Genomic DNA, 18,700 nt, shown 5'->3' on the forward strand with positions numbered 1-18,700 from the left:
ACCGTGGATGCAGTGTGTACCATCTACAAGATGCACTGCAGCAACTTGTCAAGGCTTCTTCGACAGCACCTCCCAAACCTGCAACCTCTTCCACCTAGAAGGACAAGGGCAGCAGGCGCATGGGAACACCACCACCTCCAAGTTCCCCTCCCAGTCACACACCATCCTGACTTGGAAGTATATCGCCGTTCCTTCATCGTCACTGGGTCAAAATCCTGGAACTCCCTCCCTAACAGCACTGTGGGAGTACCTTCACCACACGGACTGCAGCGGTTCAAGAAGGCGGCTCACCACCACCTTCTCAAGGGCAATTAGGGATGAGCAATAAATGCTGGACCTGCCAGCGACGCCCACATCCCATATATGAATTTTTTAAAAAGCAGTGAGATAAATGCCCAGTTAATCAGCTTTTTTTGGTAGTGGTGATTAATGTTCCCTTTAAAAAAATTTTGGCCCACACGGCCCCTTTAACGGGCTGCGAGGGCCATTCAGAATTCTGCGCATGTGCGGTTTTTCTATTTAAAAGCCGGCTCAGCGGCTGCACGGGACCCGCAGAGCACCGCGCGACTGAGCAGCTTAACGGGGGACATTGGTGATGATTGAGAGTTAAATGCTGGCCAGGGCACCTCTGTCAAATAGTGTCATGGGATCTTTTATAACCACCCAAACAGGGCCTCACTTTAACATCTCATCCGCAGAACTGTATTCCCTCTGTGTCCGCCTGAATTGTGTGCTCAAGTCCTGGAGTGGGGCTTGAAGTCATGACCTTCTAAATCAAGGGCAAGCATGCTGCCACTGAGCCAAGGCTGAGATTAGGGTGGGGGGTGGGCGGTGGCCAGGCGATTCAGATCAGGTTTAGAATGGATTAGTCACAGAGTAAACCTCCCTTTACTCTATCCCGACAATGTGCCTGAGCCCCAACTTCAGAAGGGCACGGGTGTGATGTTCCCACTTCCCCCACCAAAATAAGATTCCTGATTTTGTGCCAAGTTATTGGCAGTTTTGTGCTCTAGGCTCACACACATGCAAAAGACTGGGTTGGCACTGCCTCCCAAGCTCAGACCCTATCAATCTGGGCTAGACTGAAGCTTACCGGATGCAAGTCGGGGCCCAGGATGAAAGGCCAGGGTTTCACCTCACCGCAGCACTAATTTATACAGAAGTAAATTCCTCTTCCGACTTTGATGGGCTGTGAGTATTCTGTGGAATCCACTCCCCGTGAATCACAAGAAGGAACAACCTCATTAGTTTTTCTCTGATAGTTTTAGGTTACAAAGCTCCTCCCGAGAACACGAACATAGTACTTGTGAGATGAAGGAAAGACCACGGTCCGTCTAGATTGCCTTTTACCATCCTGGTAGTTGCATGATGCAACAGTAATGGAGTTATTGACTAATCACAGTGATCGATCACTAACATTCACGCACCGTCCCAATTTCTCCAATTGTCCAGCCATCCACTTTAAAACTGACTGCACCAGGAACACCTGACGTAGAGTCCGAGCTCGCTGACTTTCTGCTTCCCTTCCAGGCATGGAAACTTCGGAGGCACCGTAGCAGCTGGTCAGCGGGGTGTCGTGTACCCATGTCACCCATGTCACCCATGTCACCCATTTCACCCACTCCACAGGTAAGCTCTTCTTCCTTTCCCCTGTCCCCTCCCCCAGAGTGGAATTGATTGGATACAGGAGAACAATTTAACTGATGACGTTGGATACTTGTGAGTCGCTGACTCAATCGCACCACAAGCAACTGGTGTCACTGGGTTAGTTATTTCCTGTAATTCCTCAGTCCACCTCAGTACTTCTACGGATACTTGAAATGCCGTGATTCCACGTCCTTAGAAACAAACTTTAGATGGATGGAAAGTAGTTGAGGTCCTTGCACTGCAGGGCAAAACATGGCTACTTCCAAACCGGTCCACCCAGTCCCAGAGAGTGTGACCCATAGTACCACCCAGTCCCAGAGAGTGTGACCCATAGTACCACCCTGTCCCAGATAGTGTGACCCAGTGTACCACCCTGTCCCAGAGAGCGTGACCCAGTGTACCACCCTGTCCCAGAGAGTGTGACCCAGTGTACCACCCAGTCCCAGAGAGTGTGACCCACTGTACCACCCTGTCCCAGAGAGTGTGACCCACTGTACCACCCGGCCCCAGAGAGCGTGACCCAGTGTACCACCCTGTCCCAGAGAGCGTGACCCAGTGTACCACCCTGTCCCAGAGAGCGTGACCCATAGTACCACCCAGTCCCAGAGAGTGTGACCCACTGTACCACCCTGTTCCAGAGAGTGTGACCCACTGTACCACCCGGCCCCAGAGAGCGTGACCCAGTGTACCACCCTGTCCCAGAGAGTGTGACCCACTGTACCACCCGGCCCCAGAGAGTGTGACCCAGTGTACCACCCAGTCCCAGAGAGTGTGACCCATAGTACCACCCAGTCCCAGAGAGTGTGACCCACTGTACCACCCTGTCCCAGAGAGTGTGACCCACTGTACCACCCGGCCCCAGAGAGCGTGACCCAGTGTACCACCCTGTCCCAGAGAGCGTGACCCAGTGCACCACCCTGTGCCAGAGAGCGTGACCCAGTGCACCACCCTGTCCCAGAGAGCGTGACCCAGTGCACCGCCCTGTCCCAGAGAGCGTGACCCAGTGCACCGCCCTGTCCCAGAGAGCGTGGCCCAGTGCACCGCCCTGTCCCAGAGAGCGTGACCCAGTGCACCGCCCTGTCCCAGAGAGCGTGACCCAGTGTACCACCCTGTCCCAGAGAGTGTGATCCAGTGAACCACCCTGTCACAGAGAGTGTGACCCACTGTACCACCCGGTCCCAGAGGAGAAAGGTCAGTGTGTGACCCACTGTATCACCCAGTCCCAGAGGGGAAAGGTCAGTGTGTGACCCACTGTATCACCCAGACCCAGAGGGGAAAGGACAGTGTGTGACCCACTGTACCACCCGGTCCCAGAGGGGAAAGGACAGTGTGTGACCCACTGTACCACCCGGTCCGAGAGGGGAAAGAACAGTGTGTGACCCACTACCATCCAGTCCTAGAGGGGAAAGGACAGTGTGTGACCCACTGCACCACCCAGTCCCAGAGGAACAAGGACAGTGTGTGACCCACTGTACCACCCGGTCCCAGAGGGGAAAGGACAGTGTGTGACCCACTGTACCACCTGGTCCCAGAGGAGAAAGGTCAGTGTGTGACCCACTGTATCACCCAGTCCCAGAGGGGAAAGGACAGTGTGTGACCCACTGTATCACCCGGTCCCAGAGGGGAAAGGACAGTGTGTGACCCACTGTACCACCCGGTCCCAGAGGGGAAAGGACAGTGTGTGACCCACTGCACCACCCGGTCCCAGAGGGGAAAGGACAGTGTGTGACCCACTGTACCACCTGGTCCCAGAGGGGAAAGGACAGTGTGTGACCCACTGCACCACCCGGTCCCAGAGGGGAAAGGACAGTGTGTGACCCACTGTACCACCCGGTCCCAGAGGGGAAAGGACAGTGTGTGACCCGCTGTACCACCTGGTCCCAGAGGGGAAAGGACAGTGTGTGACCCACTGTACCACCCGGTCCCAGAGGGGAAAGGACAGTGTGTGACCCACTGTACCACCTGGTCCCAGAGGGGAAAGGACAGTGTGTGACCCACTGTACCACCCGGTCCCAGAGGGGAAAGGACAGGTGTGACCCACTGTACCACCCGGTCCCAGAGGGGAAAGGACAGTGTGTGACCCACTGTACCACCCCGTCCCAGAGGGGAAAGGACAGTGTGTGACCCACTGTACCACCCGGTCCCAGAGGGGAAAGGACAGTGTGTGACCCACTGTACCACCCGGTCCCAGAGGGGAAAGGACAGTGTGTGACCCAGTGTTCCACCCGGTCCCAGAGGAGAAAGGACAGTGTGTGACCCACTGCACCACCCGGTCCCAGAGGAGGAAGGACAGTGTGTGACCCACTGTACCGCCCGGTCCCAGAGGGGAAAGGTCAGTGTGTGACCCACTGTACCACCCGGTCCCAGAGGGGAAAGGACAGTGTGTGACCCACTGTACCACCCGGCCCCAGAGGAACAAGGACAGTGTGTGACCCACTGTACCAACCGGTCCCAGAGGGGAAAGAGTAGAATTCAAAATCTGGGATAATAGTAACAATTCCTAGCTAAACAATGCCGTCTCTTTAACCCATAGAGCCCAGAGATTGCCGCCGCTGAGTTACAGAGCATCTTAAACAAAGTCTTTCTGGAAGGTTAGTGACTGTCTCCAGATCTAATGAATGGTCCCACCTGAGGCCTGGAGTGGCCTATCATCCTTCTGGCACTGTGTATCTGCAGCAGTCTCCGCTTGTACTGAGCCCTGATTCTTTTTATTCATTATCACAGACCAGAAGAAATCAGAAGGTTTCAGCCTCGATAACTGCAGAGCGATTGTGCTGCTAATGGACGTATCCTTGAACTTAAGTCTTCACGCCGTGATATTCACCATACATTGTAGTTTATGACCTCAGCCTCTCTTGTTTTTATGTCCTGCCCTTCTCTATAGGTCTAACCTTGTGTTTCAATGTCACCCCTGCCACCCGTCTCCCACGTGTTTCAGTGGGGATTAATTTCCGCGGGAGGGTTCTTCTACTGTTTATGCCCTAGTTCCAGGCTTTCCGCATCTCTTGTGCTGAACTTACGGAAAACGAGTGGGAGAACTATTGCAGGAATGCACCCTCCACCAACGTCGCTGCTATGTCTCCCCATGTCCTCCCCAGCCTTCCCGCGCATCTTCATCTCTCCCCTCCTTCCTCTATCTTCCCATGCATCCCTGTGTCTTCCTGTCGCTCCACCCCTCTATTCGACTTGGCTGGTGGCACCCTTGCTGTTAATACTTCAGGGCAGTGCTTGAGGGAGTGCGGCACTGTCAGATGAGACGTTAAACCGAGGATCACAAAATGATGGTCACATTGTCAAACAGAGGAGGAAGGAAAGCTATCTGGAAGTGTCTTAGTCGATGTGTAGGGCAGAAGCAAATGGAGGTTGTCCTTTTGTAGACAGGTTCCTTGGAGATGGAGCAAGCTGTGTGACCAGAGAGATCAGTTGTGCTGGCAGTGTTCGGAAGTGCACCGTCGGTTCATGCTCAGGTAGACCCGAGAGTGGGGGTGTAGACCCGAGAGTGGGGGTGTAGACCCGAGAGTGGGGGGTGTAGACCCGAGAGTGGGGGGTGTAGACCCGAGAGTGGGGGGTGTAGACCCGAGAGTGGGGGGTGTAGACCCGAGAGTGGGGGGTGTAGACCCGAGAGTGGGGGGTGTAGACCCGAGAGTGGGGGGGGTAGACCCGAGAGTGGGGGGGGTAGACCCGAGAGTGGGGGGGGGGTTAGACCCGAGAGTGGGGGGGGTAGACCCGAGAGTGGGGGGGTTAGACCCGAGAGTGGGGGGGTTAGACCCGAGAGTGGGGGGGTTAGACCCGAGAGTGGGGGGGTTAGACCCGAGAGTGGGGGGGTTAGACCCGAGAGTGGGGGGGTTAGACCCGAGAGTGGGGGGGGGGTTAGACCCGAGAGTGGGGGGGGGGGTGGACCCGAGAGTGGGGGGGGGTTAGACCCGAGAGTGGGGGGGGGTTAGACCCGAGAGTGGGGGGGGGGTTAGACCCGAGAGTGGGGGGGGGGTTAGACCCGAGAGTGGGGGGGGGGGTTAGACCCAAGAGTGGTGGGGGGGTTAGACCCGAGAGTGGGGGGGGGGTTAGACCCGAGAGTGGGGGGGGGGTTAGACCCGAGAGTGGGGGGGGGGTTAGACCCGAGAGTGGGGGGGGGGTTAGACCCGAGAGTGGGGGGGGGGGTAGACCCGAGAGTGGGGGGGGTAGACCCGAGAGTGGGGGGGGGGTAGACCCGAGAGTGGGGGGGGGTAGACCCGAGAGGGGGGGGGGTAGACCCGAGAGTGGGGGGGGGTAGACCCGAGAGTGGGGGGGGGTAGACCCGAGAGTGGGGGGGGGTAGACCCGAGAGTGGGGGGGTAGACCCGAGAGTGGGGGGCGTAGACCCGAGAGTGGGGGGGTAGACCCGAGAGTGGGGGGGGGGGGTTAGACCCGAGAGTGGGGGGGGGGTTAGACCCGAGAGTGGGGGGGGGGTAGACCCGAGAGTGGGGGGGGGTAGACCCGAGAGTGGGGGGTGTAGACCCGAGAGTGGGGGGGGTAGACCCGAGAGTGGGGGGGGTAGACCCGAGAGTGGGGGGGGTAGACCCGAGAGTGGGGGGGGGTAGACCCGAGAGTGGGGGGGGTAGACCCGAGAGTGGGGGGGGTAGACCCGAGAGTGGGGGGGGTAGACCCGAGAGTGGGGGGGGTAGACCCGAGAGTGGGGGGGGTAGACCCGAGAGTGGGGGGGGTAGACCCGAGAGTGGGGGGGGGGTAGACCCGAGAGTGGGTGGGGGGTAGACCCGAGAGTGGGTGGGGGGTAGACCCGAGAGTGGGGGGGGGTAGACCCGAGAGTGGGGGGGGGTAGACCCGAGAGTTGGGGGGGGTAGACCCGAGAGTGGGGGGTTAGACCCGAGAGTGGGGGGGGTAGACCCGAGAGTGGGGGGGTAGACCCGAGAGTGGGGGGCGTAGACCCGAGAGTGGGGGGGTAGAACCCGAGAGTGGGGGGGGGGGTTAGACCCGAGAGTGGGGGGGGGGTTAGACCCGAGAGTGGGTGGGGGGTAGACCCGAGAGTGGGGGGGGGGTAGACCCGAGAGTGGGGGGGGGGTAGACCCGAGAGTGGGGGGGGGTAGACCCGAGAGTGGGGGGTGTAGACCCGAGAGTGGGGGGGGTAGACCCGAGAGTGGGGGGGGTAGACCCGAGAGTGGGGGTGGTAGACCCGAGAGTGGGGGGGGGGTAGACCCGAGAGTGGGGGGGGTAGACCCGAGAGTGGGGGGGGTAGACCCGAGAGTGGGGGGGGTAGACCCGAGAGTGGGGGGGTAGACCCGAGAGTGGGGGGGGTAGACCCGAGAGTGGGGGGGGTAGACCCGAGAGTGGGGGGGGTAGACCCGAGAGTGGGGGGGGGTAGACCCGAGAGTGGGGGGGGTTAGACCCGAGAGTGGGGGGGGTGGTAGACCCGAGAGTGGGGGGGGTAGACCCGAGAGTGGGGAGGGAAACAATTACGTTTTCGGGAATAACCACTTTGACATCCCTTCCCTTCCATACAGGCATAACTGCGACAAGCAGTCAAATACCAATGGAAAACAGCTACTACAGCTCTGTCGAAACCTGGGTCTGTACATTGTCAATGGTAGGTTCATAGGAGACCTCCTAGGAAGATCGACCTATTGCTCACCTCTTGGCTGCAGCACAGTAGACTATATGATTACAGACTTAGACCCATCCTCTTTCAGAGCATTCACAGTCAAACCACAAACAACACTGTCAGATCACAGTCAAATTACTATGTTCCTCAAAAAGACAGAAACAAACAACATAGAAACACAACCCAGTAAACTGTACAACACCAAAAAATCGTACAGATGGGCCAAAAACGACACGGAAAAATACCAGAAAACAATTAGCAATGCATCAACTCAAGCTCTCTTAGACACCTTTCTGGATAACATATACACTCACAATAAAGAAGGCGTAAACCGGGCAGTTAGTAAACTAAACAATATTTTTGATAATTTGGCAACAAATGCAAACTTGAAAGCTCGCAAGAACAAACCCAAAACAAAAAACTATGAAAAATGGTTTGACCGAGATTGCCATAACATGAGGAAAAAACTTAGAAAAATATCAAACCAAAAACACAGACATCCAGAAAACGAGGAACTACGCCTTACTTATTGTCAGACACTAACACAATACAGAAACACACTCAGAACCAAAAAAGAGCAATATATTAAGAATACACTCAGCTCCATGGAGGAATCCATAGATTCCAATTGTTTCTGGGAAAACTTGAAAACACTACACAAAAAACAACACGACGATTTGGCCATTCAAAATGGGGACACATGGGTAAACCACTTTGAAAAATTATACCAGAAAAACACACTAAGACCAGAGCAACACCAAATATGCAAAAAACTGGAAAAGCTAGAAATGGCCATAAAAGATAACCAAAACCCGCTGGACGCCATAATAACAGAAAAAGAACTTCTTGAAAAACTCAAGGACCTGCGACCAGGAAAAGCCTGCGGGACAGACGGCATACTAAACGAGATGATTAAACACACAGACAACAAAATGAAACTGGCTATCCTAAAACTCTTCAACTTGGTTCTGAGTGTCGGTTATTTCCCTGATATCTGGAACAAAGGACTCATAACGCCCATATACAAAAGTGGGGACAAAATCGACCCAAACAACTATCGAGGCATCTGTGTAAACAGTAACCTGGGGAAGGTATTCTGTAGCATCATAAACAAAAGACTTATAAACTTCCTTGAGGAGCACAATGTCTTGAGTAAAAGCCAAATTGGATTCCTGCCAAACTATAGAACATCCGATCATATCTTCACCCTACAGACCCTAATTGACAAACACGTTCACCATAACAAAAGCAAAATCTACGCATGCTTTGTAGATTTCCAGAAGGCTTTCGACTCCATCTGGCATGACGGTTTATTCCTGAAACTTATCGAAAGTGGGGTAGGAGGGAAAACATATGATGTAATTAAATCAATGTATACAAACAACAAATGTGCAGTTAAAATTGGAGACAAACAAACAAAATACTTCCCACAGGGGCGGGGGGTGACGCAAGGCTCGCCAATCTCACCGACACTCTTTAATATTTACATAAATGGATTGGCAAAACTACTTGAACAATCTACAGCACCCGGCCTCACCCTATATGAATCCAAGGTTAAATTCCTCCTCTATGCAGACGACCTGGTTCTGCTGTCACCTACTAAAGAGGGGCTACAGCAAAACCTGGACCTGCTGGAGTCGTACTGCCAGACTTGGGCCCTGACAATAAATCCCCAAAAAACCAAAGTCCTTGTGTTCCAGCAAAGATCCAAACATCAGGGACCCAAAATAAATTTCACAGTAGGAACAACCAAAATTGAACAAACCACTAACTACACATACTTGGGCTTAAAAATCAGTTCTACGGGAAACTTCAAACTGGCTGTGAATGAACTGAAAGAGAAAGCAAGAAGGGCTTTCTATGCCATCAAAAAATCAATCCAAATAGAAATCCCAATTAGCATTTGGCTCAAAATTTTCAAATCAGTAATTGAACCAATTGCACTCTATGGCAGTGAGGTATGGGGACCGCTAACTCAACAAGAATTTGCAAAATGGGACAAACACCCAATTGAGATCCTACATGCAGAATTCTGTAAAAGTATCCTCCGGACTCAAAGGAAAACAGTAAACAATGCATGCAGGGCGGAACTAGGCCAATATCCATTAATAATCACTATCCAAAAAAGAGCCACCAAATTTTGGAATCATCTACAAATGAGCAATCCCCAATGCTATCACTACGACGCCCTGAAATGCCAAGAGCTGACCATAAAGAAGAATACCCTCAGTCAACTAGTCCTGGGACTCAGTGAAGTAACTACTAACAATACTAACAATAACCAGCCCCAGGACAGTGACAGGGTAACACAAAGAATTCGACCCAACACAATCGTCGCTAAGCAAAAGGAAAAATATCTGACATATTGGGCAGAAACAACAAAAACCCAAAGCAAACTCAATTGCTACTTGGCCCTAAACAGACAATACAACATAGCTGATTACCTGACCATGGTAAAGGATAACAAACTGAGAAGAACCTTGACAAGGTACAGACTTAGCGAACATAGCCTAGCGATCGAAAAAGGCAGACACAGGCAGACCAGGCTGCCAAGAGAGGACAGGATATGCTCGCACTGCAGTCAGGGAGTGGTGGAGACAGAGATGCACTTCCTCACAGCTTGTGGAAAATATCAGGGCATCAGGGAGAATTTCTACCAAAAATTCTCACAAATATGCCCTGATTTCAGAAATCTGAATGACAACCAAAAACTCCCATTCCTACTGGGAGAGGAGAGAAGCTGTATAACACTGGCGGCACGCTATGTTACAGCTTGCCATGAACAGAGAGCCAACCAGTAAACTAAGAAAAGAATATATATAAACAATGCGAATGTATATTTATACACTCAGGGATATACCTGTTTATACACTGTATGAATAGAACTGCGTTTATGTGGTAAACCATGAATGTATTTTGATGCTTTGGCAACATAAGATGTAACTTATCATGCCAATAAAGCGATTTGAATTGTGAATTGTGAATTGGGTAGACCCGAGAGTGGGGGGGGGGGGGTAGACCCGAGAGTGGGGGGGGTAGACCCGAGAGTGGGGGGGGTAGACCCGAGAGTGGGGGGGGTAGACCCGAGAGTGGGGGGGGTAGACCCGAGAGTGGGGGGGGTAGACCCGAGAGTGGGGGGGGTAGACCCGAGAGTGGGGGGGGGGTAGACCCGAGAGTGGGGGGGGGGTAGACCCGAGAGTGGGGGGGTAGACCCAAGAGTTGGGGGGGGTAGACCCGAGAGTGGGGGGTTAGACCCGAGAGTGGGGGGGGTAGACCCGAGAGTGGGGGGATAGACCCGAGAGTGGGGGGGTTAGACCCGAGAGTGGGGGGGTTAGACCCGAGAGTGGGGGGGGTAGACCCGAGAGTGGGGGGGGTAGACCCGAGAGTGGGGGGTTAGACCCGAGAGTGGGGGGGGTAGACCCGAGAGTGGGGGGGGGTAGACCCGAGAGTGGGGGGGTAGACCCGAGAGTGGGGGGGTAGACCCGAGAGTGGGGGGGTTAGACCCGAGAGTGGGGGGGTTAGACCCGAGAGTGGGGGGGGGGGGTAGACCCGAGAGTGGGGGGTGTAGACCCGAGAGTGGGGGGGGGGGGTAGACCCGAGAGTGGGGGGGGGGGTAGACCCGAGAGTGGGGGGGGTAGACCCGAGAGTGGGGGGTGTAGACCCGAGAGTGGGGGGTGTAGACCCGAGAGTGGGGGGGGTAGACCCGAGAGTGGGGGGGGTAGACCCGAGAGTGGGGGGTGTAGACCCGAGAGTGGGGGGGATAGACCCGAGAGTGGGGGGGGGGTAGACCCGAGAGTGGGGGGGGGGTAGACCCGAGAGTGGGGGGGGGGTAGACCCGAGAGTGGGGGGGGGTAGACCCGAGAGTGGGGGGGGGTAGACCCGAGAGTGGGGGGGTAGACCCGAGAGTGGGGGATAGACCCGAGAGTGGGGGGGGGGGTAGACCCGAGAGTGGGGGGGGGGTAGACCCGAGAGTGGGGGGGGGTAGACCCGAGAGTGGGGGGGGGGTAGACCCGAGAGTGGGGGGGTAGACCCGAGAGTGGGGGGGGGGTAGACCCGAGAGTGGGGGGGGGGGTAGACCCGAGAGTGGGGGGGTAGACCCGAGAGTGGGGGGGGGTAGACCCGAGAGTGGGGGGGGGTAGACCCGAGAGTGGGGGGGGGTAGACCCGAGAGTGGGGGGATAGACCCGAGAGTGGGGCTCTGAGATTCCACCCATTCGGTACTAGCTGAGCAAGCAACGAGAGGTTCCCCAGTGCTTTGCCCCGGTAATCTGTGCACTGTTTGTTTGTTAAACTTCAGCAGTGCATATTTGGGGTTCCTTTACCCTTGGCTCTTGCCAATCTGCCCTACATTCTCCAGGCTCGGATAAGTACGGTGTGTCCTGGCGTGGAGCGAGTGTGACCTCCACATTGGACAAACACAAACTCCAGCCGTGTGAATTTATCAGTGGTTTGGAGACACATAACCATGTGAATGGATATCCACTGGCCTCTGACACCCTGGGGTAGATCTTGCCTTTATGCGATTGGGTAAGACAGGTGATGGCGAGTCAGCCGCCCTTCAATGGAAATAAAAACCGTGAGTGATGTAAAATGGGCTGTCGATTCGCTATTGCCTGTTTTACATTATGGCAAGATCTATCCACTTTTCCTTAAAACTCCTTCCTACCGCCACAGGCTTCTTCCTGCCTCTTTAGATACTATCGTGTGAGTCAAATCCTTGTCACATAATGTCACTTCAGGCCAGGCAGCCAGCAGCAAAATTGCCTGACAAATAGCAGTAAAAATTACCCTTGTGTTTTACACACTGTGGTTGACCTGTTGAGACTTAACTGGCGACACAGTTCAGTGGATTGGGAAGACTTGACCAGCACAATTTCAAACGCCTATGGAATAAACTTGTGTTTTTTAAGGTACGATGAAGCAAAATGAAAAAGTTCACAAGGCGTGTTTGTTAATGACTGACTGACTAACATGTGACACATGTACAGGAAACTCTTTATTATCCGGCACCGACGGGACCGGCGTGGTGCCGGTTTATCAAAAAGTCTGGATTACAGAGAGGTATAGTTTAAAAGGTACGAGAGCTCCGTACACAGCAACAAATCCAGGCTTCCCTGTTGCTTAGCAACATGTGCAGGAACTCCGGCCACAGACCAAGAGTCCCTGTTGCTTAGCAACAAGTGCAGGAACCCCAGTTACACAGCCACAGATCCAGGAACTGCCACTAATATGAAGTAAAACTTATCTGAACCTACTGCTGAATTTTGCCGGTTAACAGAGATTTCTGGTTATTTAGGTGCCGGTTAAAAGAGAGTTTCCTGCACTTTACTCTTATTAGCCATCGCGTGACGGTTCGGCCATAATCCATGATCCTTGACCGTAGCCAGTCCGCTTGTGACCTTGTTGCCTATGTCATGTATCTTTGAAGCTCTGAGACACTTTCCACTGTTAATTGCTTTGGGCATTTCCATAACCTTTGACACCCCGACCATCTTAATTTCCTCTCAGATTGCTTGGTATGGGAGTGGCTATGGTACTGTACTAGCAGCCCAAGGCCATGAGTTCAAATCCCACCATTGATCAATACATTTGGTAATTTATGTGGCCGGCACTAGAAAATGACCATGAAAGCTGCCAGAGTGGCATAAAAACCCAACTGGTTCACTGATAATCCTTCAGGGAAGGGAACCTGGCACCCCTATCTGGTCTGGGCCTCAGGGCATCTAGGGGTGGCCAATAAATGCAGCTTCGCCCAGTGCCACTCGTATTCTGAGAATAAATTAAACAAAAACTGTCTTCAATGCCCTCAGGGGTGGGTTCCCCAGGGCGCTATTCCTTCCTCATATCGATGACTTCCTCTGCTCATCAGTCAACCCTGTCCAATCATTTGCTGAAGATACCACTCCACATTCATCAACTTCCTTCAAGGACCTGTCCTTGTCTGAGCATAAATACAACCTCCAGTCCTCTTGTAGTGCAATGTCTGAATCACACCTTGAACCCCCTTCACCTGCCACATGGGTCCATTTCCGTATTCGAGGGGCACTTGTGCCAGTAGTGACGCTGGAGGGGTGCCCACCCAGTGGAACGGACGGGGAATCGAAGGCTTTTTGGGAGGCTGCCACAGGCCAGTAGGGCCGACAAATTAAAAGTTCTCCCGAACTGTTCAGTGAAGCTCTCCGATGGTGGACCTCCAATTCCATCTGGGCGTGTGCAACCCTGTACATACTTCCTTCCAACGGCCACATTGCTGGGGTAGGGTGGGTATTCCGGGGGAGCCTGCAAATCCCACTAGAAACACCCCAAACCGAGGCACGACAGGAGTGGGGGAGGGCCATGGAAGTAGTACCCAGCCCACGCTCTGTTAGAATTTGCCCGTGGAGCTGTGCCCCAATTTCCAGCCCCTCCACTCCTGCGATACCTGACTTTCACCCCAAGGCAGAGCAGAATGGTCTAGGCTCTTATTTCTTTTGGTTAAAATCAGCCGAAGTTCACAGTCCTGATTGTTACCCAGCATCCCATACACCACCCCAACCTCCCCCGGCAACCTTGCTGGAGATTGCACATGATGGTGGGTGAGGACTGGATCAGGATTAGCTATGGCGTGCTCCCCAAGGCCAAATAGTCTGCTGGCACTGTCCAGGCTCACACATGAGGCATGGCCATTTGGCAGAAGAGGTCAAGATTGGAGGAGGAGAGCAATGTGGCCTCTGTGGTTTCAGGAGGAAACTTCTCTGAGTTTTATCTGTGTTTTAGGATCTCTTCCTCAAGAGCGATGTAGATGACTCGGGATTGCTGGATCCAACACAGCTATCTAACTGCTTGCAGGATGTTGGTAAGTACTGCACTCATTCCTTGGAATCTATGAGATTTCCAGTGATGTCATTAGGATCAGCCATCGGCAGTTTGAGTTACGGGGCAGGTTAAAAAAGTTGGGCATGTCTTCTCTGGAGTCAAGGGGACTTTGAGGTGAGATCATTTTTCCAAGAGTACGGAGGGAATTGCCAAAGTTGCAAAGTTCTCAAACGCCAGGGCAAAAACATGGCACTTAAGAGTAAGAACATTTGTGAGAAGCAGTTTCTCTTCAGGCTAATGGGCAGCCAGTTGGCAGGTCTCTATTAGTGCTACTGTACGGTCAGGAGGTGAGAGGAGCCAAGTCCTGGGGTTAGCTTTACTCTGTATCTAACCCGTGCTGTACCTGCCCTGGGAGTGTTTGATGGGACAGTGTAGAGGGAGCTTCACTCTGTATCTAACCCGTGCTGTACCTGCCCTGGGGGTGTTTGATGGGACAGTGTAGAGGGAGCTTTACTCTGTATCTAACCTGTGCTGTACCTGTCCTGGGAGTGTTTGATGGGACAGTGTAGAGGGAGCTTTACTCTATATCTAACCCCATGCTGTATCTGCCCTGGGAGTGTTTGATGGGACAGTGTAGAGGGAGCTTCACTCTGTATCTAACCCATGCTGTACCTGCCCTGGGAGTGTTTGATGGGACAGTGTAGAGGGAGCTTTACTCTATATCTAACCCCGTGCTGTACCTGCCCTGGGAGTGTTTGATGGGACAGTGTAGAGGGAGCTTCACTCTGTATCTAACCCGTGCTGTACCTGCCCTGGGGGTGTTTGATGGGACAGTGTAGAGAGAGCTTTACTCTGTATCTAACCCGTGCTGTACCTGTCCTGGGAGTGTTTGATGGGACAGTGTAGAGGGAGCTTTACTCTATATCTAACCCCGTGCTGTACCTGCCCTGGGAGTGTTTGATGGGACAGTGTAGAGGGAGCTTCACTCTGTATCTAACCCGTGCTGTACCTGCCCTGGGAGTGTTTGATGGGACAGTGTAGGGGGAGCTTTACTCTGTACCTAGCCCGTGCTGTACCTGTCCTGGGAGTGTTTGATGGGACAGTGTAGAGGGAGCTTCACTCTATATCTAACCCGTGCTGTACCTGCCCTGGGAGTGTTTGATGGGACAGTGTAGAGGGAGCTTTACTCTGTACCTAGCCCGTGCGGTACCTGCCCTGGGAGTGTTTGATGGGACAGTGTAGAGGGAGCTTTACTCTGTACCTAGCCCGTGCTGTACCTGCCCTGGGAATGTTTGATGGGACAGTGTAAAGGGAGTGTTACTCTGTACCTAGCCCGTGCGGTACCTGCCCTGGGAGTGTTTGATGGGACAGTGTAGAGGGAGCTTCACTCTATACCTAATTCCTGCTGTACCTGTTCTAGGAATTCTGGTACTGGTGGGTGTTCCATTCTCCGCCACAAGCATCCCTCACCTCAATGAGCACTAAATTCACCAAAAATAAGTTAAAAAACAGATAGTGGTTGAGTTGACTAAATGTGACTGGTCTCGTAGTATATATCAATTTTTCCTTGTTGCGTTCGAGTTTTTTTCTTGCTGGATAACAATCATTGATTGACTGGGTGGTGCTCACTGCTTCTTTTCTTTGTGTCTCTAAGGTTTTGGAGTTACTAACTCGGCGCTCAAACTCATGACTCTGAGATACGGTGACTCGTCAGGAAGAATCAGTCTGGAGAGTTTCATCAGCTGCTTCCTCCGTGTGGAATTCACAACCAGTAAGTGGTTCTCTATCATCAACATAGGACCATAGAATCGTACAGCACAGAACGAGCCCATTCAACCCATCGTGCCTTGCCGGCTCTTAGAAAGAGCTATCCAATTAGTCCCACTCCCCTGCTCTTTCCCCACAGCTCTTTCTAAGTATTTATCTGATTCACTATTGAATCTGCCTCCACCACCTTTTCAGGCAGTGCATTCCAGATCATACCGACTCCTTGACTAAAAAACGTCTCCTCAACTCCCTCCTGGCCTTTTTGCCAATTATTTTAAATCTGGCAGTGACTCTCTTACCAGTGGAAACAGTTTCTCTCTATCTACTCTATCAAAACCCCTCATAATTTTGAACACCTCCATCAAATCTCCCCTTAACCTTCTCTGTTCCAAGGAGAACAAACCCAACTTCTCCAGTCTCTCCACATAACTGAAGTCCCTCATCCCTGGTACCATTCTAGTAAATCTCTTCTGCACCCTCTCCAAGACCTTGACATTTTGATCACTTCTTGTACTTGTTCTTGTTCTTGTACTTGTGTTTTTAGTGATTTGTGTACTTGGGCATTCAAATCCCTTTGCTCTTGCCATTAAGAAAATATTGTAGTTTGTCTTTCTCTGATCTAAAGTGGATGACCTCACACTGCCCCAGATTGAACTCCATCCACCATAGTTTTGCCCACTCGCAGTCTGTCTATGTCCCTGTGTAACTTCCTGCTCCCACCTACACAACTTACTGTGCCTCCTAATTTAGTGTCAGTTGCAAACTTTGTATATACAACTCTCTGTTCCTCATCCAAGTCATTGATATATATAGTAAAAAGCTGAGGCCGCAGTATAGATCCCTGGGGAACACCACTAGTCACGTCCCGCTAATCAGAGTACAATCTCATTATCCCTACTCTTTCTCTCCTATCTCCCAACCAGTTACCAACCCATGTCACAAGGTTCCCTCCACCTCCATGTGATTTCAGTTTTGCTAATAGTCTCTTGTGTGCAACCTAATCAGATGCTTTCCAGAATTCCATAGAGTCCCTAGGCATTCCCCTATCCCCCTTACTAGAGACCTCAAAAAATTCAACTAGATTAGTTAGTCTCACCATGTCGGAAACAAGGATATAGGAAAGAACAGGAAGGGGGTCCTGCTAAGGGAGTATCGGGAGCTAAATTAAAAAGCAGGACCTCGAGGGTGGTAATCTCGGGATTACTGCTCATTATTCCAGGATCATCGAGGAAAGCAAAAATAACCTTTGGCTTCTCGTCTCCACAAACCTTCTTCTGAAACCCTCTTTGCTGCCTCCTCCACCCTCACCTCCAACAACAAGTGCGAGGAGCTCATGGACTTCTTTGTCACTAAGATTGAGACCATCCATTCAGCTGCCTCTACTGGTTCCCTCCGTTCACCCCTGCCAGAGCCCTGACCACGCATCTTTCTCTAGTTTCTCTCCTATCTCCCCTCCTGCAGATGACAGAAAACTTGGAAGTATAGTGAACATGAGGAGGAGAGTGATAGACTTCAAGAAGATATAGACAGGCTGGTGGAATGGGCAGACACATGGCAGATGAAATTCAACAAAGAAAAGTGTGAGGTGATACATTTTGGTAGGAAGAATGAGGAGAGCCCTCCCAGCGGGCTCAGCAGGCCAATTAAGGGCCACCCGGCAACAGGTGACGTCACAAACTGAAATTTCATCTGTCAAGATTTCCTGGCAGATGAAATATCAGTGTTTCACAGCTGTTTGAAGCTGTGAAACACTGACAGTCTGAGTTCTAAGCTGAGTCATTCTACGCAGACTCAGTTAGAACTCTCACCGACACTCAAAGCTGAAGGCTGTCACTTTTGACAGATCGCAGCCGTTCAGCTTTAAGTTCCGGCTGAGTGATGCAGCTCCCGACGGCTACAGGAAGAAAGGCTGTTAAGGTAAGTACAGGAAAGTAAAAGTCCTTCACACACTTTAGACACACCAAACACACTTACCTTTGCACTCATGCACCCATCACTCACCTGAGCGCCGACATCGCGACCCCTCCAACTCCTTCAACCCAACGGCCCGCCTGCTCTACCTGGCGTGGTTTGGAGCCGTCGGGAAACCCACACGAAACCCCTCAAAATAGGGATTAGGCTAAAAACTGCCTGTTAACTACCTGTTAACAGGCAGTTAATTGGCACTAATCCCTTCCCGCCTGGTTGCAGCGGGTCCCAGTGCGGGGCGGGTACCCGCCGCCCCTGAAACTTATGTGGGGCGGGATGGTGTCAGGACCCCCGAATTCGGGATTTCCCCCCCCCCCCCCACACGCCTGAAATCCCGCCTGACGGCTCCCCGAAAATCTAGCCCATAGAGTTCAAAAGGATGTTTGCTAAACCTATAAAAACACTAGTTCGGCCCCAGCTGGAGTATTGTCTCCAATTCTGGGCACCACACTTTAGGAAGGAAACGAAGGCTTTGGAGATTTAATTGAATGGTTTCAAGGATGAGGGATTAGAGTTACGTGGATAGACTGGAGAAGCTGGGGTTGTTCTCCTTGGAGCAGAGAAGGCTAAGAGGAGATTTGATGGAGGTGTTCAAAATCATGAAGGATTTTGATATCGTAAATAAAGAGAAACTGTTTTCAATGGCTGAAGGGTCGATATCCAGAGTGTACAGATTTAAGATGATTGGCAAAAGAACCAGAGGCGACATGAGGAAAAACCTTTTTATGCAACGGTTAGGATTTGGAATGCACTGCCTGATAGGGTGGTGGATACAAATTCAATAGTAGCCTTCAAAAGGGAATTGGATAACTACTTGAAGGAGAAAAAATTGCAGGGCTTTGGAGAAGAGCGGGGGAGTGGGACTAACTGGATTGCCCTTCAAAAGAGCCGGCGCAGACTTGATGGGCCGAATGGCCTCCTTATGTGCTGTA

The 18,700-nt window shown here is 52.4% G+C and overlaps 1 protein-coding gene across 1 annotated transcript in view; it reads left to right on the forward strand.

Moving 5' to 3' along the window:
* LOC147113120 (calpain small subunit 2-like) overlaps window positions 1-18,700 on the forward strand; it is a 51,220-nt gene that overhangs the window by 12,208 nt on the left and 20,312 nt on the right. Inside the window, exons 5-10 of the mRNA XM_085998010.1 lie at window positions 1,531-1,629; window positions 4,181-4,238; window positions 4,372-4,433; window positions 12,080-12,148; window positions 13,995-14,073; window positions 15,688-15,804. Coding sequence (XP_085854136.1) covers window positions 1,531-1,629; window positions 4,181-4,238; window positions 4,372-4,433; window positions 12,080-12,148; window positions 13,995-14,073; window positions 15,688-15,804 — 484 coding nt within the window. The remainder of the gene's footprint in view (window positions 1-1,530; window positions 1,630-4,180; window positions 4,239-4,371; window positions 4,434-12,079; window positions 12,149-13,994; window positions 14,074-15,687; window positions 15,805-18,700) is intronic.

The sequence above is a fragment of the Somniosus microcephalus genome, chromosome 9, assembly GCF_052327205.1.
Source record: "Somniosus microcephalus isolate GS21.2 chromosome 9, FLI_Smic_1.0, whole genome shotgun sequence".
NCBI classification, from domain to species: Eukaryota; Metazoa; Chordata; class Chondrichthyes; order Squaliformes; family Somniosidae; genus Somniosus; species Somniosus microcephalus.